General features: G+C 48.3%; 1 protein-coding gene across 3 annotated transcripts in view; it reads right to left on the bottom strand.

The window, feature by feature from the left end:
- The window catches only part of PNPLA7 (patatin like phospholipase domain containing 7), a 420,389-nt gene that overhangs the window by 216,482 nt on the left and 178,973 nt on the right, over positions 1–24,934 (bottom strand). For all 3 annotated transcript variants that reach the window (XM_044993121.1, XM_044993122.1, XM_044993123.1), the window contains one exon: positions 20,909–21,032. In XM_044993121.1, the coding sequence (XP_044849056.1) occupies positions 20,909–21,032 (124 nt within the window). The remainder of the gene's footprint in view (positions 1–20,908; positions 21,033–24,934) is intronic.

Raw genomic sequence — 24,934 nt, 5'->3', positions numbered from 1 at the left:
CAGTCTTTTGAAAGAAAAATATCTGTTTTGCCCTGTTTACATGAGTGTAAAAATAAAGATGAAGGGATTCATTCTTTACATTTTTCTGTTGACAGACCTCCAACTGTCACATTTCTAAAGTAAAATTTGGCAAGTGGCTTATCTATAATTTGGCTCAATTGGTCTGAATTCTCTTTTTTGTAACAATAGCCCTGATCCAGCAAAGCCTGTAAGAACCGCTTACCTTTAAGTCTATGAATAGCCCAGTAAACAGAACTAAGCTTTAAGCACCAGCATAAGTGCGTCACTGGATTGTAGCCAAAATAAGCAGCAGATGTAATGGGTTTTGAAAGGTAGTTTCTATGTAGGACAATTCATTGCTTTTCATGCAGGATTTAATACATATTTTAAACCCACACAATGCTATATCCTATATACTGTGCAGGGCCAGCATGTATGTGGAATACATTTATCCAACAGATCAGATTTGTTTAAATTGAGCAGTACCAGCTTACCAAACTGCATGTCTGAATTACTGATCCAAGGCCAGCTAAACAGTGTTTGTATTCATGTACAATTATTTAATCTCTTTTGCTATTTTTCTCGTCTTCCATGTGTTCCCCTCCCCTTCAGGATTTTTTCAGGATCTTCCCTCATGGCCACTCAATCCATCCTGAGATTCTTTTAGTCTCTTCATTTTCCTCATCCTGCATCTTTCAGTCTCACACCAATCTCCACCAATTTCTGGTTTATAAAAAATAGTGGCTTTTATACAGGCAAGAACAGATCTAGTTTAAGACACAGTACTGCCACCTACTGGATAAAACAATGAGCATGAGTAACAAGCAGATATGAGAATGATGGGATTAGTTACAATAGAAACATTTGGATGTGGCTTGGTTTTTTGTTTTTTGAATTAAATACCTTTTTATATTAATTGGTTTCTCCCTCCCCTGAGCCCCATTAATGAGGACTACTGTGGATAATGTCTATATAGTGTCTTTCCATGCTAACACAGAGTTTACAACAGCAGAGTTCCCTCAGACGCTTGAGCAATGCACTAACAGCCTAGGAACACATAGTCTGTTGTGGCACAAAACAACAGGGAGAGTGGAGAGGACAAAAAGCTCAGTCCTACTCCACTGAAATCAACAGTTTTGTCAGACACTTCAGTGAAAGCAAGATGAAGCCTGCTTAAAGAGAAAAAGGGAGGAGATTTAAAGGAGAGATAATACCGATATGGCAACGTGACGTTTTTATTCTCTTTTTCATCACTCATATAACTCTCAGTAGTGTCAGTGAGAAACAGAAACCAGTTGGCACCATGTTTAAGAAGGGCCCTTCCTCGCAAGAACGTATTGCAGCTGCAGGATTTAAATATTCCCCTCTAGACCACACATAAAACACTAAATAAATAAATAAAATGGACCGGAGTCCTGGATGCTGCCACTCAGCTTGCTACTGCATCTCCTTACACAACATACCTTTAGAGCACCATCATTATCAGAGTGCCCAAAACCTGCCAGGTGCCACATAAAACAAGTATAAATACAGTCCAAAGAGCATTTGTCAGGGCACAAGGGAGGGTCAAAGAGAAAAAGGTCTGGTCTATAAAGTAGAACCCTGATTATCTGATCTAACTGGGACTGGGGCCCAAATTGGATAACCAAAAATCAGGATAAACCAGAGAATGGGTGGCAGAGTTCAGACCGTCTGCCCCTGGCAGCTGGTGGTTCACTTAATACAGAGTGTCAGTTAATGGAGGCTTGGTTAAACGGGGTTCTACTGTACTTAAAACTTATACCAGTGTAGCTATGTCAATTAGGGATGCAAAAAAACAACATCTCCTAGTGACAGCTATGTAGTCAAAACCCCCAGCATAGACACAGCTTTGCCAACAGATGAGTGCGGTCAGCATTTGCAGAGGTGCTATTATTACACTGGCCAAAAAGCTCCTTCTGTCATCTTACATTTTGTCTACACAAGGGGGCTATGCAGGTGTAGCTATGTCAACCTAGGCTCGATAGTGCGGACACAGCTGTCTACACCAGGGGTTATGCCCCCTACGCTCGTGATCAGAGATTTCTCATAGCAGTGTCCATTTGGCCTACACTTGCATGCCAGTCTGTCTTGTGCCTTGCGTGCTGGTGTATAACACTGCACAGGCGAACTGCCCTCAGTTCCTTCTCTACTGCGAAACTCCCCAACAGAGAACTCCAAAGCAAAAGGGAAGAAGGGCAGGTAGTGGAGCATGCATAGGGGGACACAATTCAAAAAAACCCACAGTTACTGCACAGGATCAGTAACCATTACTTCTTCTTTGAGCAGTGTTCCTACAGGTGCTACAGTCTAGGTGACTACCGAACAGAGGCAGAGGAGGCAGAGGAGTCAAGTCCAGTACTGAGGAAAGTACAGCTGAGCCGAACACCATATCAGAAGCAAAATCATGAGTTACAGCATCATGTTCAGTGAATGTACATATAGATGCCCGAGTAGAAGCTTTACAGATCTCAATAATGGGCACGCTCTTGAGGAAGGCCATAGAAGTGGCAATGGAACTTGTAGAATGAGCGCATATATTTGAAGGTGATTGAATACTGCAAGATTCGTAGCAAGAGTTAATGCAGGTTGATATTCACTTGGAAAGCCTCTGGTTAGAGACTGCAGACCCTTTTGCTTTATCTGCTAACGAAACAGACTATTGGTCTTTCTGAAGGACTTTGTCCTATCCAGATAGAAGGCCAAGGCTCTCCTGACATCAAGGGTGTGTAGCAGTGCCTCCTGGTTATCTAGATGCAGTGTGGGGTGGAAGACAGGCAAGTAACTGGTCTGGTTGACATGAAACTCGGAAGAAACCTTCAGTAAGGTATTTCCAGTACAGACCGGGAAGGGTTAGTTGAAATCCCCCATAATTATTGAGTTTTTTATTTTTATAGCCTCTCTAATCTCCCTGAGCATTTCGCAGCCACTATCACCACTATCACTATCATCATAGGACCTAATCACATCAGCCACATTATCAGAGGCTTGTTCACCTGCACATCTACAAACGTGATATATGCCATCATGTGCCAGCAGAGGGACATTGCTGGCACATGATGGCATATATCACATTGGTAGATGTGCAGGTGAATGAGCCTCTGATAGTGTGGCTGATGTGATTAGGTCCTATGATGGTACCAACAATGTCCCTCTGCCATGTACATTGGCCAAACCGGACAGTCTCGACGTAAAAGAATAAATGGACACAAATCAGACGTCAAGAATTATAACATTCAAAAACCAGTCGGAGAACACTTCAATCTCCCTGGTCACACGATTACAGACCTAAAAGTCGCAATATTACAACAAAAAAACTTCAAAAACAGATTCCACCGAGAGAATTGAATTGGAATTAATTTGCAAAATGGACACCATTAAATTAAGCTTGAATAAAGACTGGGAGTGGATGGGTCATTACACAAAGTAAAACTATTTCCCCATGTTTATTTCCCCCCCTACTGTTCCTCACAACTTCTTTTCAACTGCTGTAAATGGACCATTTTGATTACCACTACAAAATGTTTTTCCATCTACTGCTGGTAATAGCTCACCTTAACTGATCACTCTCATTAGAGTGTGTATGGTAACACCCATTGTTTCATGTTCTCTGTGTGTATATATATATCTTCCTACTGTATTTTCCACTGCATGCATCCGATGAAGTGGGCTGTAGCCCATGAAAGCTTATGCTCAAATAAATTTGTTAGTCTCCAAGGGGCCACAAGTACTCCTGTTCTTTTTTCTTGGTATTACTGTATTCCATTAATTATCCTAATTCCACCAAGTTTCTTCTATGCCTATTATATCAATATCCCCATTTAATGCGAGGCACTTTTGTTCACCCATCTTATTACTTAGACTTCAAGCATTGGTATAGAAGCAATTTAAAAACTTGTCACTTTTTAGCTATCTGCCATTCATAGGCGTGCGTATGGGGTGTGCCCAGGCACAACCTAATGTTTAAAAAAAAAAAAAAAAAAGTGGCTTTGCGTTTTAATTTAATCGCATGATACGCTCTTTTAGTTATAAAGTATGGGTTGTTGTATTATGCAATAAGCGCCAAATTGCGTAATATATATGTTGTAGAAATGTATGGAAAGCCCACGTTCGCTCGCAGCATGCCTCCCCACTACTGCGGCATCGCATTATCATTGGTCCTCCCCTCCCTCTCCGACTACTATTCTAGAAAATTCTTTGACCTATATAAGCAGCCGCCTCAGGCGTGCCCAGCGCAGTGTCTACAGTGTTTGTAATCTTTGTTGCGTGTACTCTACTGAAATAGCATAACAAGCATAATTCAATCGTATGATACCCCCCCTTTAATTTTAAAATATGGATCGGTTCATTGTTAAGGTAAGAAAAGGAGCAGACAAACTGAATTATAATGAATGTGCTGCTAGTAGTGCAAATAGCTCGGACTCCTCGGTTAAGAACTTACATGAAGATAATGCTGCCACCAGTTCCAGTGCATGCAGTAAACTGAGTAATGACCAACAGAAACAGACTTTGTCTCTTATTCAGGTCAGTGTAGTTCCTATTCAAAGCCATCAAACATTCCATCTGTGATATTCCAAAAAATAGATTAGAACCCCGGTCTCAATTATCTAGAGGTCCTTATCAGCCTAGATTGAGCATGTTTCCTAGAAGTAAAATAGGGAATAAACAAAGAAGTTTTCAGTCCGATTGGTATGAAAAAGTATAGGTGGTCAGAATATAGCCCATCAAAGGATGCAGCATTTTGCTTTTACTGCCATTGCTTCTCCTCTAATGATGCAGCAAACAAAGGTCACACGGATCCAGCATTTATTGATAAGGGATTCACAAACTGGCATAGGGCTAACGAAAGTTTTAAAAACCACCAACTGTCAAAATCTCATGTGTTGAGCTGTTCTTCATGGTCAAGTTTTAATGAAGGGAAACCTATTGATGTATTGTTGGATGAGGGCAAGCAGGCTTATCTGTCTACACAAGAAGAAGTGTAATGGAGCGACTGATTGACATTGTTCTGTGTTTGACGAAAGGTGGGAGACCATTCAGGGGTCACAATGAAAAAGCTGACACTTTTGAGAATGGTTTATTTCTAAATCTTGTCAATATGCTCCAAAAATATGATCCCATAATGGCAAAGCATGTGCAACAATCTCCTCAAAATGCTACCTATCTGAGTAATCTCATCCAAAATGATTTAATTGTGGTCTTGCACAATGTTGTGCAACAAAAGATTGTGTCTTCACTAAATGGAAGAATGGTCTCAATAATTGCAGACGACACTACTGACTGTGGACACCATGAACAGATGTCCATTGTGGTGCGGTATTTTGACAATGAAAAACATAGTCCAGTTGAACATTTTGTGTCTGTTCAGAGACTATTAACAGTTGATTCTCAGTCTATTTTTGACCAGTTAAATGATGTCCTCGGCATTCTTAAAATTGACTGGTCATCAGTGATGTCTGTCTGTTTTGATGGTGTATCTAGTATGTCTGGATGTACTGGGGGAGTTCAAATGAAATGTAAAGAAAAACAGTGAAATACTCTATGTACACTGCTATGCGCATTGTTTGACCCTCGTCCTAGTAGATCATGCACTTCAAGTAAATAAAACAGAACCGTCTTTGATTTTTTTGGTGTTGTTCAGACTCTTTATGCCTTCATGGAGGGGAGTCCTGTGCGACATGCAGTAATGGAGAAGATTTCACAAGAAGTAGGATCCCAGTTGAAGACTTTGAAGTCACTGTCAAACATAAGATGGGCATGCAGAGCAGAAGCAGTGGCTGCTGTAAAACAAAACTACTCCATCATTTTACAAGCTTTAGAAGAGATTATAGAAACAACTCGCTTTGCTGATGCTAAAATAAAAGCCAGAGGTCTTATCCATGAACTAAATTCATTCACGTTCATCTTTGCCCTTCACATGATGCACCCTATTCTCCAAATGGTGGTAAAAGTGAGTAAGGCCCTTCAAGCTCCAGATCTCAACTTACTTACTGCAATGACAGGGGTGAAAAGCTTGCATAACTCTTTGGCTGCAATGAGAAGTGGCCCAGAATATTTTCAATCTATTTTTAATGACAATGTGAAAATGTGTGTAGAGCATGGTATATCGATTCCCCCAGTTAAGAAGAGAAAAACGTCCACTCGTACTGATGACGCGTTTGAGTCCCAGCATCACTTTGATACAAAAGAGGAGCAGGAGAGAATAACTTCATTTTACCCACTCTTAAACTCAGTGATTACCAGCATTGACCAGCGATTTGAACAGAAGACTTGTAAAATTGTGACTGCAATGGGAAAACTGCTGAACTTAGACATTGGCAGGGACGATATGAGAATCATTGCCAACAAATTTAAAGTGTTCTTGGATGAGTTGGAAGTTGAAGTCGGATTGCTTCAGGGTTATGACGGATCTGTTCCTAAAGGTAGCACTATGAACACCACCAGAGAGTGGCTTGATTGGCTAAAGGAATCGGATTGGTCTTCCATGTTCCAGGCCTTTTACAAATCTATTCAATCCTTTCCAGTCTTACCTGTTACAAGCTGTTCATGTGAAAGAGCCTTTTCGAAACTAGCACATGTGAAAAACAAACTAAGAAGTACAATGTCCCAACAGCGCCTTGACTCACTCATGATTTTGTACATTTTGTACATTGAACAAGAATTGGCTTTGTCAGTTAATTAAAATGATGTGATTGAGGAATTTAAGTCCATAACACCTGGGGAGCAACTTCTCATTCTCTAGGACAGGAAAATAAAGAAACCTTAATCTGTTTTGGTCAATTTGGGTTAGCTCATTATCTGAGCTAAAGATCATGAAAGTTGATTGTATCTTCGTATACGTCTGGTTATCACTACAGCAAAAATTTGGTATTTTGTGTCTCATTTTTTAAGTTTGTATTTTTTAAGTAAAAAGTTTAGTTGTTAATTTAAAAAAAAATTAGTGGTGAAGGTGGTTGCCAAAGAGAGGAAGGCTGGAGAATCAGTGTAGCTGAAGAGGATGAAGATGGCAATTCAAGCCCTCGACCAATCTGTCAAAATTGCTGCTTGGAGGTGGATGGGCACAACGTGGGAGGCTGTTTCCTTCTCTGGACTCTCTGCCTTTTTGTGTGTGTGTGTGTGTGTGTGGTTAATACGACCTCTGGGAGGAAAGGAAAGGAATGGGGCAACATGGGATCTCTGGGCCATCTGCAACTTGCTGAGCTTTCTCTTCTAAGCAGGTGTGTAAACACTAAGAGAACATAAAGTAGCTCTAGAGTCCTTTAATGTTCGCAGAGACTCGTCCGTGTTATCTGCAAACTTAGACCCATCAAAAGACAGTCCTCTACAGTACTTTGGACTTCTTTTGGGACTCCAAAGAGTTAGAGCCAGGAAGTCTTTCCCATAACTACTGCTGTAGCAATATCAGTCACGTAAGAGGGGGCTTATGGGGCTGTTCTAGCAAGAAGTTGGCCTTCTACAACAATTGCCTGGAACCACTCTCTGTGCTCTGTCGATGGGTGGTCCATGAAAGAGTTCAGCTTGGTATCATAGAATCATAGATTCATAGAATCTCAGGGTTGGAAGGGACCTCAGGAGGTCATCTAGTCCAACCCCCTGCTCAAAGCAGGACCAAACCCAACTAAATCATCCCAGCCAGGGCTTTGTCAAGCCTGACCTTAAAAACCTCTAAGGAAGGAGATTCCACTACCTCCCTAGGTAACCCATTCCAGTGCTTCACCACCCTACTAGTGAAAAAGTTTTTCCTAATGTCCAACCTAAACCTCCCCCTCTGCAACTTGAGACCATTACTCCTTGTTCTGTCATCTTCTACCACTGAGAACAGTCTAGATCCATCCTCTTTGGAACCCCCTTTCAGGTAGTTGAAAGCAGCTATCAAATCCCCCCTCATTCTTCTCTTCTGCAGACTAAACAATCCCAGTTCCCTCAGCCTCTCCTCATAAGTCATGTGCTCCAGCCCCCTAAGCATTTTTGTTGCCCTCTGCTGGACTCTCTCCAATTTATCCACATCCTTCTTGTAGTGTGGGGCCCAAAACTGGACACAGTACTCCAAATGAGGCCTCACCAGTGCTGAGTAGAGGGGAATGATCACATCCCTCGATCTGCTGGAAATGCCCCTACTTATACAACCCAAAATGCCATTAGCCTTCTTGGCAACAAGGGCACACTGTTGACTCATATTCAGCTTTTCGTCCACCGTAACCCCTAGGTCCTTTTCTGCAGAACTGCTGCCCAGCCATTCGGTCCCTAGTCTGTAACAGTGCATGGGATTCTTCCGTCCTAAGTGCAGGACTCTGCACTTGTCCTTGTTGAACCTCATCATATTTCTTTTGGCCCAATCCTCTAATTTGTCTAGGTCCCTCTGTATCCTATCCCTACCCTCCAGCGTATCAACCACTCCTCCCAGTTTAGTGTCATCTGCAAACTTGCTAAGGGTGCAGTCCACACCATCCTCCAGATCGTTAATGAAGATATTGAATAAAACCGGCCCCAGCACCGACCCTTGGGGCACTCCACTTGATACCGGCTGCCAACTAGACATGGAACCATTGATCACTACCCGTTGAGCCCGACCATCTAGCCAGTTTTCTATCCACCTTACCGTCCATTCATCCAGCCCAGACTTCTTTAACTTGCTGGCAAGAATACTGTGGGAGACTGTATCAAAAGCTTTGCTAAAGTCCAGAAATAGCACATCCACTGCTTTCCCCTCATCCACAGAACCGGTTATCTCATCATAGAAGGCAATTAGGTTAGTCAGGCATAACTTGCCCTTGGTGAATCCATGCTGACTGTTCCTGATCACTTTCCCCTCCTTTAAGTGGTTCAGAATTGATTCCTTGAGGACCTGTTCCATGATTTTTCCAGGGACTGAGGTGAGACAGACTGGCCTGTAGTTCCCTGGATCTTCCTTCTTCCCTTTTTTAAAGATGGGCACTACATTAACTTTTTTCCAGTCGTCCGGGACCTCCCCCGATCACCATGATTTTTCAAAGATAATGGCCAATGGCTCTGCAATCTCGTCGGCCAACTCCTTTAGCACCCTCGGATGCAGCGCATCCGGCCCCATGGACTTGTGCTCGTCCAGCTTTCCTAAATAGTCCTGAACTACTTCTTTCTCCACAGAGAGCTGGTCACCTCCTCCCCATACCGTGCTGCAGAGTGCAGCTATCTGGGAGCTGACCTTGTCTGTGAAGACAGAGGCAAAAAAAGCATTGAGTACACTAGCTTTCTCCACATCCTCCGTCACTAGGTTCCCTCCCTCATTCAGCAAGGGGCCCACACTTTCCTTGACTTTCTTCCTGTTGCTAACATACCTAAAGAAACCCTTCTTGTTACTCCTAACATCTCCGGCTAGCTGCAACTCCAAGTGTGATTTGGCCTTCCTGATTTCACACCTGCATGCCTGAACAATACTTTTATACTCCTCCCTGGTTATTTGTCCAATCTTCCACTTCTTGTAAGCTGTTTTTTTGTGTTTAAGACGAGCAAGGATTTCACTGTTAAGCCAAGCTGGTCGCCTGCCATATTTACTTTTCTTCCTACACATCGGGATGGTTTGTTCCTGCAACCTCAATAAAGTTTCTTTAAAATACAGCCAGCTTTCCTCAATTCATGTGATTGTACTTTGCCATTAACACCTGATAATTGGCAAATTCTAAATTGTAAGGAAGCTGAGGAATAAGATTTCCTCCTCAGTAAATCCAGATGCTTATGGTCTCTTTATTGAGGTGTGGTTTTAGCATGGTGCTGTCTTCCACATTCATTAACTGCATCAACTACCAAGGAGTTAAGTGAGAGATGGGAAAACAAAAATTTTGAATCCTTTGCTGGGAAATAATACTTCTTATCTGCTCTCTTGCATGTAGGCGGAATAGAAGTGGGGGTGCACCAGATGATCTTCATTGGGTCCAGCAGAGCCTCATTAACAGGCAGGGTGATGTGGACTGATGAGGGTGGGTGGAGGCTATCAAGCAGCTTATGATGACACTCTTTCACCTCAAAAGGACTCTTCAAGGAGTTTGCAACTCTCTTGATCAGATCCTGGAAGTGCTTAAAATCATCCATCAGACATGGAGGAGGAGGAATGACTGCTTCATACAGAGATAAATAGATGTTGGCTGTAGGAGAACCTCTTCATCAGCTCTAGCTTCCTGCTCCTCAAAGGATTCCTCTTGAGGGCCATGTCTCCTGGAGGGAGCAGTGCTGCAGGTTGCCCTTCTCTATGGCAGGTGGTGCTGAAGACTCTGGAAAACTGTTCACAGTAAGCCGCCCCAGGGTCTCAATATGACCAGGGAGGAGGTGCATAAGTTATAGGAGGAGGCACCTAAGGGCACTCAGACCGGCAAGGCATCATTTGTCTTCAGCTGGCTAAAGAGGGAGCCTCTCCACTCCCCAGGATACTTGGAAGAAACTGGAACGAAGGGGTATGAGTGATTGCTGGACCCATGCTAAAAGAAGATTAGTCTGTAAAAGGGAGCATTCTGGAACCGGTGAGGATCTTATCTGCATTCAGTTTGATTAGACATAGATTTGCGCATTTTATTTTGCTTGGTGACTTACTTTGTTCTGTCTGTTACTACTTGGAACCACTTAAATTCTACTTTCTGTATTTAATAAAATCACTTTTTATGTATTAATTAACTCAGAGTATGTATTAATACCTGGGGGAGCAAACGACTGTGCATCTCTCTCTATCAATCTTATAGAGGGCGAACAATTTATTAGTTTACCCTGTATAAAGCTTATACAGGGTAAATGGATTTATTTGGGTTTAGACCCACTTCTGTTAGCTGCTTTCAGGTAACCCTGCAGTTTTGGGGCAAGTAATTCAGACCCTGGGTCTTTGTTGGAGCAGATGGGAGTGTCTGGCTCAGCAAGACAGGGTGCTGGAGTCCTGAGCTGGCAGGGAAAACAGGAGCAAAGGTAGTTTTGGCACATCAGTTTGCAGCTCCCAGGGGGGTTTCTGTGATCCAACCCGTCACAGTGGAGTATCCTGGGGGGTGAAGAGGCTCCCTCTTTAGCCAGCTGAAGAAAAAATGGAGGGGTCTCCCACGGGGTTAAATAGACTTTCACACAGACTGCCGTACAGAGGAGGGTCCCTTGGGTCCTGGGTCAGAAGCCAGGCATAGAGAGCTCTCCATCATGAGGAGACAAAAAAGACGGTTACTCACCGTTGTAACTGTTGTTCTTCGAGATGTGTTGCTCCTATCCATTCCATGTAGGTGTGCGCGCCATGCGTGCACGGCTCTTCGGAACATTTTTAGCCTAGCAACACCGGTGGGCCGGCTGGGCGCCCCCTGGAGTGGCGCCGCTATAGCGCTAGTTATATACCCCAGCCGGCCCGTCCGCTCCTCAGTTCATTCTTGCCGGCTACTCCGACAGTGGGGAAGGAGGGCGGGTCTGGAATGGATAGGAGCAACACATCTCGAAGAACAACAGTTACAACGGTGAGTAACCGTCTTTTCTTCTTCGAGTGATTGCTCCTATGCATTCCATGTAGGTGACTCCCAAGCCGTACCTAGGCGGTGGGGTCAGAGTGAGACGTGGCAGAGTGCAAGACTGCGGAGCTGAAGGCTGCATCGTCTCTGGATTGCTGCACCAACGCGTAGTGAGAGGCGAAGGTGTGGACAGAGGACCAGGTGGCCGCTCTACAGATGTCCTGAATGGGGACATGGGCCAGGAAGGCGGCAGACGAGGCGTGCGCTCTCGTAGAGTGAGCGGTAAGACGGTCAGCTGGCACCCCAGCCAGCTCATAGCAAGTTCTGATGCATGCGGTGACCCATGAGGAAATCCTCTGAGAGGAGACCGGCTTGCCTTTCATACGTTCTGCAACCGCTATGAACAGTTGTGGCGAACGCCGGAAGGATTTTGTCCGATTTATGTAGAACGCAAGGGCCCTGCGTACATCCAGGGTGTGCAGCTGTTGATCCCGACTCGAGGCATGAGGCTTCGGGAAAAAAACGGGAAGGAAAATGTCCTGATTTACATGGAAGGCTGACACCACCTTAGGGAGGAAGGCCGGGTGAGGCCGAAGCTGGACCTTGTCCGCATGAAAGATGGTGTACGGAGGACCGGCCGTCAGGGCCTGGAGCTCGGAAACTCACCTTGCTGAGGTTATTGCGACGAGAAAAGCTGTTTTCCACGACAGGTGGAGCAGTGAACACGCAGCCATGGGCTCAAAGGGGGGTCCCATGAGCCTGCCCAAGACCAGATTCAGGTCCCAGGGCGGAGTCGGGGCCCGCACTGGCGGGAATAAACGCTCAAGACCCTTGAGGAAGCGGGAAACCGTAGGATCGGAGAAGATGGATCGGTGACCGACGGGTGGCCTGAAGGCCGATATCGCTGCCAGGTGCACCTTTAACGATGAGACCACCAGACCCTGTTCTTTAAGCGACCAGAGGTAGTCCAGTATCGTTGGGATAGGGACGACGAATGGATTCAGATCTTTCTGGTCGCACCATATGGCGAAGCGCTTCCATTTGGAGAGGTAGGTCGAGCGAGTGGAGGGCTTTCTGCTCTCCAGCAGGACCCGCTGGACCGCCGCCGAACAGGTCCGCTCCGCGCGGGTCAACCACTCAGGTACCAGGCTGTCAGATGGAGGGAATGCAGGTCCGGGTGGCGGAGCCTGCCGAAGTCCTGCGTTATCAGGTCCGGCCATAAGGGCAGAGGGATGGGATCTCGTACGGATAGCTCGAGCAGCAGAGTGTACCAGTGCCGTCTCGGCCAGGCCGGAGCGACGAGTATGAGGCGGGCTCTGTCCCTCCGAAGCTTGAGAAGCACCCGATGTACGAGCGGGAACGGAGGGAAGGCATACAGTAGGTGACCCGTCCAGGGGTAGAGGAATGCGTCCGACAGGGAGCCCGGGGCGCGACCCTGGAGCGAGCAGAACTGGTGGCACTTCCTGTTCTCTCTGGAGGCGAACAGGTCTATCCGGGGAAACCCCCACCTCCGGAAAATCGTGTGAACCACATCTGGGCGGAGGGACCACTCGTGGGACAGGAACGACCTGCTCAGACGGTCGGCCAGCGTGTTCTGCACCCCTGGAAGATAGGACGCCACTAGGTGAATGGAGTGGGCTATGCAGAAGTCCCACAGTAGCATCGCCTCCGTGCACAGCGGAGAAGATCGGGCTCCACCCTGCTTGTTGACATAAAACATCGCCGTTGTGTTGTCCGTCAACACCGCGATGCAACGCCCCTGGAGGCTGGGGCAAAAGGCTTGACAGGCGAGGCGAATCGCTCGGAGCTCTCTGACATTGATATGGAGGGAGAGCTCTCGGGGCGACCAGAGGCCTTGGGTGTGCAGGTCGGCTAGGTGCGCTCCCCAGCTCTGACGCATCCGTGGTCAGAGTGGCCGATGGTTGAAGAGGGCGGAAAGAGACTCCGGCACACACGACTGCTGGGTCCAGCCACCAAGTGAGCGAAGCGAGTGCTGGCTTTGTGGGCGTGACCACCATATCGATGGAGTCGCGGTGGGGCCGGTACACTGACGCGAGCCAAATTTGAAATGGGCGAAGGTGCAACCTCGCGTACTGAGTGACGAACGTACACGACGCCATGTGGCCTAGAAGGCGGAGGCAGGAACGCACTGTTGTCCGTGGGAAAGCTTGTAGGTCTTGAACTAGAGAGACCAGAGACTGATGCCGAGGTTGGGGCAGGCAGGCCCTGGCCAAATTGGAATCCAGGACCGCACCGATGAACTCCACTCTTTGCGAAGGGGTCAACATCGACTTCTCGGCATTTATCATGAGCCCTAGACGCTGAAACAGGGCTAGGACCGTGGCCATGTGGGACGCCACCAGTTGGCGGGATGGTCCTCGGACTAGCCAGTCGTCGAGATAGGGGTAGACATGTATCCGACGACGGCGGATGGCCGCAGCCACCACTGCCATGCACTTGGTGAATACCCTCGGCGCTGTAGAGAGGCCGAAAGGCAGCACTGTGAATTGGTAGTGCGTATTGTTGACAACGAAGCGCAGGTAGCGCCGATGAGGAGGGAAAATGGCGACATGAAAATACGCGTCCTTCATGTCGAGGGCGGCAAACCAGTCTCCCGGATCCAGGGAGGGAATGATAGTCCCCAGGGTTACCATGCGAAACTTGAGCTTGATAAGGTATTTGTTGAGCTCTCGGAGGTTGAGTATGGGTCGTAGGCCTCCCTTCGCCTTGGGGATTAAGAAATATCGGGAGTAAAATCCCCTGCCTCGCATATCGCTCGGCACCTCCTCTATAGCACCCAATCTCAGCAGAGACTCGACCTCTTGTAGGAGGACTTGCTCGTGAGAGGGGTCCCTGAAGAGGGACGGGGTGGGTGGGTGGGAGGGTGGGGGTGAAACAAACTGAAGATGGTAACCAGACTCTACCGTGCGTAGCACCCAGTTGTCCGATGTAATCTGGGACCACGCCGGGAGGAAGTGGGAAAGACGATTGAAAAATAACGGGGAAGGATCCAGAGGGGAGACTGATGGGCCGTCCTCGGGCGTCCCATCAAAACGCCTGCTTCGGCCCTTGGGGGGCCTTGGAAGGCGCCTGGGACTGGGTACGCCGATTGCCCGATGGCCTACGGCGGTTTAGTCTGCCCCTGCGTGTATTATCCGGCCGAGACCTGGACTGATTGAACGGCCGAAAGGGCTGCTGCCTGAAAGGCCTCCGTTGTGTCGCAGGCGTATGCATGCCTAGCGTACGGATAGCAATGCGCCCATCCTTAAGGGTCTGTATCCTGGAGTCCGTTTTCTCCGAGAATAAGCCCTTGGTATCGAAGGGCAAGTCTTGCAGAGTATACTGGACCTCTGGCGGCAAGGTGGACGATTGCAGCCAGGAGATCCTTCTCATTGTCACTCCCGATGCCAAGGTCCTGGCTCCGGAGTCTGCAGAGTCCAGTGAGCCCTGAATGGAGGACCTGGTAGCTTTCTTGCCCTCTTCCAGCAAAGCTGAGAACTCCTGCCTGGAGGATGTTGGAACCAACTCCGTAAATTTAGAGAGGGCTACGAAGTTATCGTAAGCATAGCGGGCCAGGAGAACCAACTGATTTGCTATGCGTAGTTGGAGGTCGCCAGCCGAATATACCTTCCGGCCCAACAGGTCCATCCTGCGCGCGTCTTTAGACTTAGGAGCCGGCGCAGGTTGCCCATTTCGCTCCCTGTCATTCACCGACTGTACCACTAGGGAGTCCGGGGTCGGGTGGGTGTACAGGTACTCGTACCCAGTCGGGGGTACCGAGTACTTCCGCTCCACTCCACGGGCAGTGGGAGGGATGGACGCCGGGGACTGCCAAAGTGTGGTGGCATTTTTCTGGATCGTCCGAACAAACGGTAGGGCCACTCGCATGGGGGCCTCCGTTCCGACCACATTAGTGATCGGGTCCTCGTCCTCGATGACCTCCGCTACCGGAAGGTTAACTGCTTGTGCCACCCGACGAAGGAGGTCCTGATGGGCACGTAAGTCAATCGGTGGGGGATCGGATGACGAAGATCCCGCCACCGCCTCGTCGGGCGAGGAAGACGAGGACTGGGCCTAACCAATAGGCAGAGGCTGAGGCTCGTCCATGGGGTGTGAGGTCGCCGTCTCCACGGGATGTTCCGTCTGCACCGGCGGCGGTGGAACCTCAACCGGAGGCGATGGAGGGGGCCTGCTGACGGTGGCTTCCGGCACCCCATGGTCAGAAGGCCCCTGTCGCGGGAGGAAGGGGGCGCCTTGAGCCTCGTGACCCGCCCAGGGGGTCCAGAAACCCCATTGCTGGGGACCCAGGTCTTGTCCTTGTGGGTCCGCGCGGTAATCTGCACCGCTGCCGTCGTGTGAAGCGACCGACGGTTGGCGGGAAGGCCACGGGGGGGCAGAGGCGCTCAGAGACTGCGCCGTCGATGCCACCAATCTGTCCGTGGGCGGTGCCGTGTACCGGTGCCGATCGTCTCGGTGCCGGGAGCGGGAGCGGGACCTTCGACCGCGAGAGTAGCGGGAGGTCAACCGCGATCTTGATCGTCGTCGACGGGAGCGGCTTCGAGAATGGCGTCGGGAGCGGTGCCGGGATCCGGACCTCCCTCGGTGCCGACGGTCCGGAGAGCGGGACCGGGACCTGGAACGCCTCCGGGAGTACGACCGGTACCGCGATGAGAAGCGGTACCGGGACTGCGACCGGCGCCGAGAAGGAGAGCGGTACCGTGATGGAGACCAGTGCCGTGACCTTGAACAGCGGGAAGGTGACCGTCTCCGGGATCGAGACCGGGAGCGGGACCTGGATCGCCTCCTATCCCGTTTGTCAGGGGTGGCCGGTCGTACCATGGCCGGTTTACCCACTGACGGAACAGCCCGCACCGGCGGTGCCGGGGGCCGGAGGCTCAGTGCCTCTGTCAACTCTATGAGCTCCCTCGCCGTCGAGAACGTCTCGGGCGTGGACGGGAGAGGCAGCTCGACCACGGCTTGCACCAGGGAGCGCGGGGGTACCGGACTCGACGGCCCAGCCGGTGCCGGAGTCGACGGTACCGCGGACGGTCCGTGCGCTGTCACGGACGGTGCCGAAGGCGCCGCTGCTGTCTGCTGGACCGATGGTCTCGGCGTAGCAGTCTCTACAGCCTTGGGCTTAGGCTTCCGTTTCCCAGATGGTGAATGGGAACGGTGCCGGGGCTTCGGTGCCGGCTGCTTCTTAACAGTCTCGGTACCGGACCGGCCGGGGACCGCTGGAGCACTCCGCACCGAGGACGACGCCGGAGCCGGAGGAGTCGGCACCGCAGGGGTAAGCGCCGACTCCATAAGGAGCTGCCGCAACCTAATGTCCCGCTCCTTTTTAGTTCGCGGCTTGAACGACCTGCAAATGAGGCACTTGTCTGGTCGATGTCCCTCGCCGAGACAACGAAGGCAGGTGTCGTGGGGGTCCCCAACGGGCATATGCCGCTGGCAAGCCGCACAGGGCTTGAATCCTGGTGTCTTGGGCATACGCCCACACCAGACGGGAAAAGAGGGGCTAAGCCCCCCTAATCTAACTACTAACTACTCAACTAACTCAGTTTAACAACTAACTATATACACTAAATACAAACTAGAACCAAGGTGAGCTAGGTAAGTGGAGGACGACAAGCACTCCACAGTTCCAACTGCCGTCACGGGCGGGAAGAAGGAACTGAGGAGCGGACGGGCCGGCTGGGGTATATAACTAGCGCTATAGCGGCGCCACTCCAGGGGGCGCCCAGCCAGCCCACCGGTGTTGCTAGGCTAAAAATGTTCCGAAGAGCCGTGCACGCGCGGCGCGCACACCTACATGGAATGCATAGGAGCAATCACTCGAAGAAGAACTTTATTTCTCTGTTTTTTCTGACTCTTGATTTCAGCACCACACAAAAGTTGCACTTCTGGGCAAAGTGCAATTCCCTAGGCACTGGATGCAGCTGAAGTGGGATCACCTCCCGGCACAACAGACAACATTTGAAGCCAGAACTGGGCATAACCTCCCAGTAAAGAGCTAACTAACTAGTATCTATCTAAATACAATATGAGAAAAAATAAAATAAAAAAAAATCCCAAAATGATAAGATAAAAAGCTATACTACTACTATTTACTAACTACTGAAACTAACACCAACACTAATACTATGACTATTAATAAGAAAAGAGGATAAAGCTGAAGAAAATTCAACAGGACAACCACCGGAGCTACATCTCAGGCTGAGGCAGTTGAGAAGGAAATGAAGGGTGGTTTGCCCAGGCTGGTGCTACATAACAATGGCATGGAGCACAAGACTGACGGACTTGCATGTGCGGGCCGAAGAGACACTGCTATGAGAAATCTCTGATCCAGGGTGCAGGAGGCACTTGCATACCTAGAGTGGAGCACAGGTAGGGACACTACTCTAAGAAAAAAAATGAGGAGTATGAAGTAAAAGATACAGGAGCAGGTATAAATTCATGAAAGGACATGGGGTGCTTTACCAAGTGTTAAGTCAGTCTAACAAGATTAATCAATTAACAGCAGGATACCAAGAGAGGAGAAATAACTTTTGAAGTGGTAAGAGAGTGGCCCATGGCACCCCACATCCTTTCATGTATTTATATCTGCTCCTGTAACTTTTACTTCATACATCTGATGAAGTGGGTTCTAGCCCACGAAAGCTTATGCCCAAATAAATTTGTTAGTCTTTAAGGTGCCACAAAGACTCCTAGTTTTTTTTGCTGATACAGACTAACACGGCTACCACTGAAACCTGTCACCATACTCTAAGAAACTGAATTATGAAGTAAGTCTACAGTATCTGTCCACATTATGAGAGAGAAGTAAAAGATTGTTCTTGGGCAGGTTTTTCCAGTTTTGGGATTGTTCTGCACGTTGTTTCTATTTCATCACTTCTTCGGTCTCCCTACAGCTTCCTTCCAACAAGAGAAAAGGCAGACACAGCCCACTTTTAAGATATATGCTGCTCTTCCATATTGCTCCCATCCCCTTCTGACCTAACATATAAGGCAACGATTCTGATGTCCAGAGGTTGTTTCCCCGATAAACCACCAGGCCAGGCCAGCCACCACAATTTTTAAAATGCCACTAAACTCATCTTCATAGACATGAGCATGTTATCTCGCTTTAGTGCTGGTTTTGTTATTTTTGTGAACACTGGACTAGACTAAATTTGCATTTATATGGCACAACTTGCTCAAACCGTCAAGTGTCACAACAGTTTTTTCAAATACTTTTCCAAGACTTCTACAAACCTTGGCATTCAACCCTATTTTCACAGCAGGTTAAAAAAGTATTCACAGCTTTTAGGATTAAAAATTCACTGGCTTCAAAATAGTTAAGTCTCTTAAAAAACTCTTCTGGGTTCTTCATACCTATTGTTTCTTTCTGTTTCAGTAAATTAAAAACAAACAAACAAAAACACACTGTGCTTAAGGCATAAAATCATTTTGCTCAGCCTCTGTGGACTGCAAAAAACTTTGAAATAGTGTTCTATTTAGAACTGTCCTAAACTGGACACCAAATTATGAGGCTGTGGTCAGTTTACCAGATGTCCACAGCCAAAAGAAGGAAACAAAGCTACCTATTTTCAGATGGAAGGATTTTGAAAGAGTTACACTGCATCAATATATGAACAAAATTATTATGGCAAGTGTAAAAACTATCACCATCTGAAACATTTTTCCCCCTGAGAAAAGTCAAGTCTTGACCAAACTAAAAAAGTCATAAGTCACCAATAAAAGATTATTTTAAGTGAGAGTTCCTTTGTTTTACCAAGACCCCCATTATTTTAACTTACATCTTGGAGGACAACACGTGGTTGATGTCAGAGGGAGATAAGCAGACTTCATCCTGTGATGCTACTATAGATCCACCCTACCCTTTGGTTCATAACACCTTGATAAGGTAACAGTATGAACATATAGCAATTAAATTAATTGTCCTAATTGTTAAAAAATGTCTTCTTGAACAAATGCACACTAAACAGATTAGGAGAGCTCATAAATCAGTCAAACCATAGCTCATCAACACATGGAGTCAGATCATTCAATTTTTGAGAGAGACAAGCTTCAACAGCAGCAGTTGATGCAGTGCCAGGACTGCATTAATGAAGAAGGATCCTTCAAAATGCCATCAATGCCAGCCAGTGTCGTTCCGAAGAGACCCAGTGAGCTGGTTAAGTGTTTCTTTCATATGACTGACGTACTCAGCCTATACAAGTCCTAACTTAGGGTTGACAAATTTGTCAGTTTCTCATATGTTCATATCCTCCTGAATCAGCATCGTTCCACAGCACCTATCATTCTGTCAATTTAGCGAATGGCTCAAATTTTGAGTGGTCATGAGTTTGGTCTACTGGACGTAGTAGTAGGCTGAGAGCCTGCACCCATACCACTAACTAGCAACCTAGGCGAGCCATATCCCCTCTATGTTTCAAATTATCCTTCTGTAAAATGGGGATCATATTTACCTATCTCTGATGCTTCATGTTTTAAAAGTCTTTTGAGATTATCCAAATAAAGGCATTAAACAAAATATGCAAGTTATGCGTCCCCTCCAGCAACAGGAAAGACGCGTCTGTCTCCCTTAGCAATTCCTTCTCAACTGAGCTGCTGCAGGGCGTGGTCATCCTGGCTCCGCCCACCAGGCAGCTTGCCACATTCCCTCTGCATCCACCTGAGGGAGGCCACACCTCCTCACTATCCTATACTTTGTAACAAGAGTTTTCCACCTGTAGTCCCAATACCCACTAGGTCATTTTCATTAACCTGCTGTCTCCATGCCACCACTAGTGCAAAATAAGATGTTGCCTTTAACTAGTGCAAAATAAGATGTTGTAATATCATTTGATCGTTCTGTCTCTCAAGGGAGCTCACACTTGGCACTCCTCCTGATGGTATGTTGCAGTAGCACATCTATTTATAGGCAGAACTGAACTCAACAGCCAGAACAAACAGGAGAGGGTTTGAACTGAAGCCTCAGCATTTCAGAGGTCCCCTTGGTTTAGGTTTAAGACAGGCAAAGTGCCTGCATTACCCTGGTGTTAAGCCGGATGTCCTTTTCATATTTTAACCTGGGTACTAAGAGCAAGCAATGAACAGAGGCATGTGGGAAAGTCGTCTGACGTGGATATAAGCTAACCTCAAACCAGCTCTTTCAATTCCAAATTATACTGATTTAAAGAAATCTGCACAGTGCACATATGTCAGAAACAAAACAGAATAGTAACAAACTGAAAAGAATCTGAACAGTCTCCACATGCACTATCCTGCCACAGAGCTTTCTGGTAGCAGCAGCTTCCTCCCTTTCAAATAGCTGACAGCCTCACTTTCACAAGCCAAGATCAGCAAGTTGTTACGATCAGACCTATTAACATATTTCTATTTGTTTTGTTTACAAAGCCAGAGTTTTATATAAAGTTCAGCAAGTAAATTCTGAAGCTGGTTCTTACCACCCCAATTAGGTCTCCTCGCCCATATTCACCAGTCAGTTGTTTTTTCCCATCATCCATCCTAATGACAGAACGAAGTCGACCATTCAGCACAATGTATGTGCAGTCTGACTTGTCACCCTGCCTGGGAGAGAACAATCCATACTATGAATTAGTGGGTGTCTGTGCTCAGCAAATACATCCAAAAAAATAATTAACTAATCAGTTCTATGTAAACCTCCCCACCATTCCTTGGTAGCTCTGCTCTCTGCAGAGATGAGAGAAAAAACATTTACTGAACAATTAAAACAACAACCTGACCACAGATTTGTCAAATGCAACTTGCAAACACCTTTCATTTTTGACTATATACAATCAACAACTGGCTGGTTTTAGGTCACCAGGCAGACAGCTGGAATTTGAACATTCCCTAGCAAAGCAAACAGGCTACAGGAAAATAGTTGAACTGGGGGAATAAGGCAATTGTGCAGAGAGAAGAGAACAAACCGTGTGGGTGGGTGGCTTGACTCAAACCTCAGCCTCCTCTTCTGGTGGGAGAACCTGTGCATGGTGTGAAGCTGTAGCCTTTGCCTGGGTTCAAGCCCAACTGTAGATATGGTAGAATGCTGTTTGGCATTCAGGTCTCCAGCACAATGAAGGATACAAGCCGGGCTTAAACCTTTGGTATTAGAATCAATACTAGAGCATAGCCCAGCCATATGATTTCATGCACTGGCCAAGTATTTGAGATTTCTATTAGTAGTGACATTGCAAAAGCAGTAACAAAAAACTAGAATTACAGTTACCTGCTATTTATACTAATTGCAGATCAGAGCTTTGTCCTCCCAGCCACTGCTTTCATGCAGTGGATCAAATTTATACCACGGATAGCTCTATAAAACTAATGGAGCTATGCAAGGAGGAATGTGGCCCAGTATATATATTAAGAGCTGTAAAATGAGTTTTACCCGACTGAGCTCCCTTTCAGTTGGTTTATTTCAGACTGTAAGCTCCTTGAGGCAGAGACGGGTTTTTATACTCTGCACACTGCAGAAGACTTTACTGGCAAACAAAACCTGTCTACATGAATTGTTATTGTTTTAGTTTGTGTTATCTGTTCTGCTACATCAGAAAGGTACCAAAGAATTTAAACCAAAGCAGCATGCAGAATCCCATTCTCACTAATATAATTGAAAACCACAAAAAAAACGGTTACCCACCTTTTAGTAACTGTTGTTCTTCGAGATGTGTTGTTCATGTCCACTCAAAGTAGGTGTGCGCACGCTGCGTGCACGCCAGCCGGAAGATTTTCCCCTAGCAGCGCCCGTAGGGTCAGCCCTGGCGCCCCCTGGAGTGGCGCCACTACGGCGCTCTATAAAGGGGCCCACTGACCCTCCACCCCCTCAGACTGAGGGGCAGGAGGTTAGGTATTGGAATGGACATGAACAACACATCTCGAAGAACATCAGTTACTAAAAGGTGGGTAACCATTTTTTCTTCGAGTGGTTGTTCATGTCCATTCAAAGTAGGTGACTCACAAGCCTAACCTTAGGTGGTGGGGTCGGAGGTCACTGCCGACTGAAGCACTGCACGACTGAAGGCGGCATCATCCCTAGCCTGGTGCGTGATGGCATAGTGTGACGTGAATGTGTGGATGGAGGACCACGTGACAGCTCTACAAATCTCCTGAGTCGGAATCTGAGCCAGGAACGCCGTGGAGGAGGCCTGCGCCCTGGTAGAGTGGGCCGTAACCAGAGGGATAGGGGCTTTAGCTATATGATAGCATTCCCGTATGCAGGCCGCGATCCACGAAGAGATCCTCTGAGAGGAGACCGGGAGCCCCTTCATTCTATCCGCCATTGCGATGAAGAACTGGGTCGACCGTCTAAACGGCTTTGTCCATTCAACATAGAAGGCTAGGGCCCTGCGGACATCCAGGGAATGCAGCCTCCGCTCCTTACCGGAAGAGTGTGGCTTTGGATAAAACACCAGTAGGAAGATATCTTGTCCCATGTGGAATTGGGAGACGACCTTGGAGAGGTCTAAGTTGGACCTTGTCCTTATAAAAGACAGTGTACGGGGGTTTGGATGTCAGCGCCCTGAGCTCCGATACCCTCCTGGCTGAGGTGATCGCTGCAAGGAAAGCAACCTTGTATGACAGGTACAGCAGAGAGCGTGAAGCCAGGGGCTCGAAGGGAGGCCCCGTGAGGGCAGAGAGGACCAGGTTGAGGTCCCAGGTAGGAGCTGGTTGACGGACATGCGGAAACAGCCTGTCCATGCCCTTGAGGAAACGACCAACCAGCGGGTTTGCGAACACTGAGGTGCCCCTCTCTCCCGGGTGGAAAGCCGAGATGGCTGCTAAGTGAACTCGAACCGAGGAGAGGGAAAGGCCCAACTGTCTCAGGTGGAGCAGATAGTCTAAGATAACGGGAATAGGGGCCCGCAACGGCTCCTGCCCTCGCTGACCGGACCAGATGGAGAAGTGTTTCCATTTGGCCAGGTAGGTGGCCCTGGTCGACAGTTTTCTACTACCGAGCAGCACTTGTCTGACCTGTTGGGAGCACTGCATCTCCACCGGGTTCAACCATGGAGCATCCAGGCTGTGAGGTGGAGTGATTGCAAGTTCGGGTGGCGGAGGCAGCCCTGGTCCTGCGTGATCAGGTCCGGCAGCAGGGGCAGCATCAGGGGCGCTCGGGTAGACATATGCAGGAGCGATGTGTACCAATGTTGGCACGGCCACACCAGTGCTATCAGGATTACATGGGCGTGATCCCTGCGGATCTTGAGAATTACCCTGTGTATCAAGGGGATTGGAGGAAAGGCGTAGAGCAGCCCTTCCCTCCACGACAGGAGGAAGGCATCCGACAGAGACCCCGGGCTGTGGCCCCGGAGGGAGCAAAACCACCGACACTTCCTGTTTTCCTTTGAAGCAAACGGGCCTAACTGGGGACGACCCCAGAGCCGGAAGCCAATCATCCAAGTAGGGGAATACCTGGATACCCCGCCTGTGCAGAAAGACCGCCACGACTGCCATGCACTTCGTGAAGACCCGTGGTGCCGCCGATAGGCCAAACGGGAGCACTGTGAACTGCAGATGGGCGTTGGCCATGACAAACCTGAAGTACCGACGGTGTCGGGGGATTATGGCAATATGGAAATATGCGTCCTTTAAGTCGAGGGCGGCATACCAATCTCCTGGATCCAAGGAGGGAATGATTGAAGACAGGGAGACCATGCGGAACTTGAGCTTTTTCACAAACTTGTTCAGCCGCCGCAAGTCCAAGATGGGTCTGAGGCCCCCTTTTGCCTTTGGTATTAGAAAATACTGGGAGTAGAAGCCTCTGCCCCTGAGCTCCTGAGGAACTTCCTCCACCGCTCCCGCTGTGAGGAGGGACCGCACTTCCTGAATTAGAAGTTGCTCGTGAGAGGGGTCCCTGAAGAGGGACAGGGAGGGGGGCTGGTGGGGCGGGAGGGAGGAGAACTGGATAGAATATCCCCTCTCTACCGTGCGAAGCACCCAACTGTCCGACGTGATTCGGGACCAGGCATGGTAGAAGGGGGACAGACGTGACCCAAGGTAGGGAAAGAAGGATCCGGAGTCCTGATCGGTAGGCCGTCCTCGACCATACCATCAAACAGGGGGCCTAGGTCCCAACGTGGGTCTCGGTTGGCCGGATGCCTGGCCGGAGAGGTGGCATTGGTGGTGCCTCCTGCCATTCCTGCCCCGTCTGCACCCAACCTCTGGACGATTCTGCCTACATTGGGTTGCCGAGGTATGCAGGCCCAGCGAGCGAAGCGTAGCCCTCGAGTCCTTTAGGCTATGCAGACGCTTTGTCCGAAAACAGGGTCTGCTCTTCGAAGGAGAGGTCCTGGATAGTCTGCTGGACCTCATAGGGAAGGCCCGAGACCTGGAGCCAGGCTCTCCGCCTCATGACCAGGCCTGTTGCCATGGAGCGTGAGGCCGAGTCTGCTGCATCCAGGGCAGCTTGAAGGGAGGCTCGGGAGATGAGCTTTCCCTCTTCCACCAAGGCTGAAAACTCTGCCCTC

Source organism: Mauremys mutica, chromosome 18 (genome assembly GCF_020497125.1).
Source record: "Mauremys mutica isolate MM-2020 ecotype Southern chromosome 18, ASM2049712v1, whole genome shotgun sequence".
In the NCBI taxonomy this organism is placed as follows: domain Eukaryota; kingdom Metazoa; phylum Chordata; order Testudines; family Geoemydidae; genus Mauremys; species Mauremys mutica.
The sequence above is the reverse complement of the archived record's forward strand: the minus strand, read 5'-3'. Positions and strand labels throughout refer to the sequence as shown.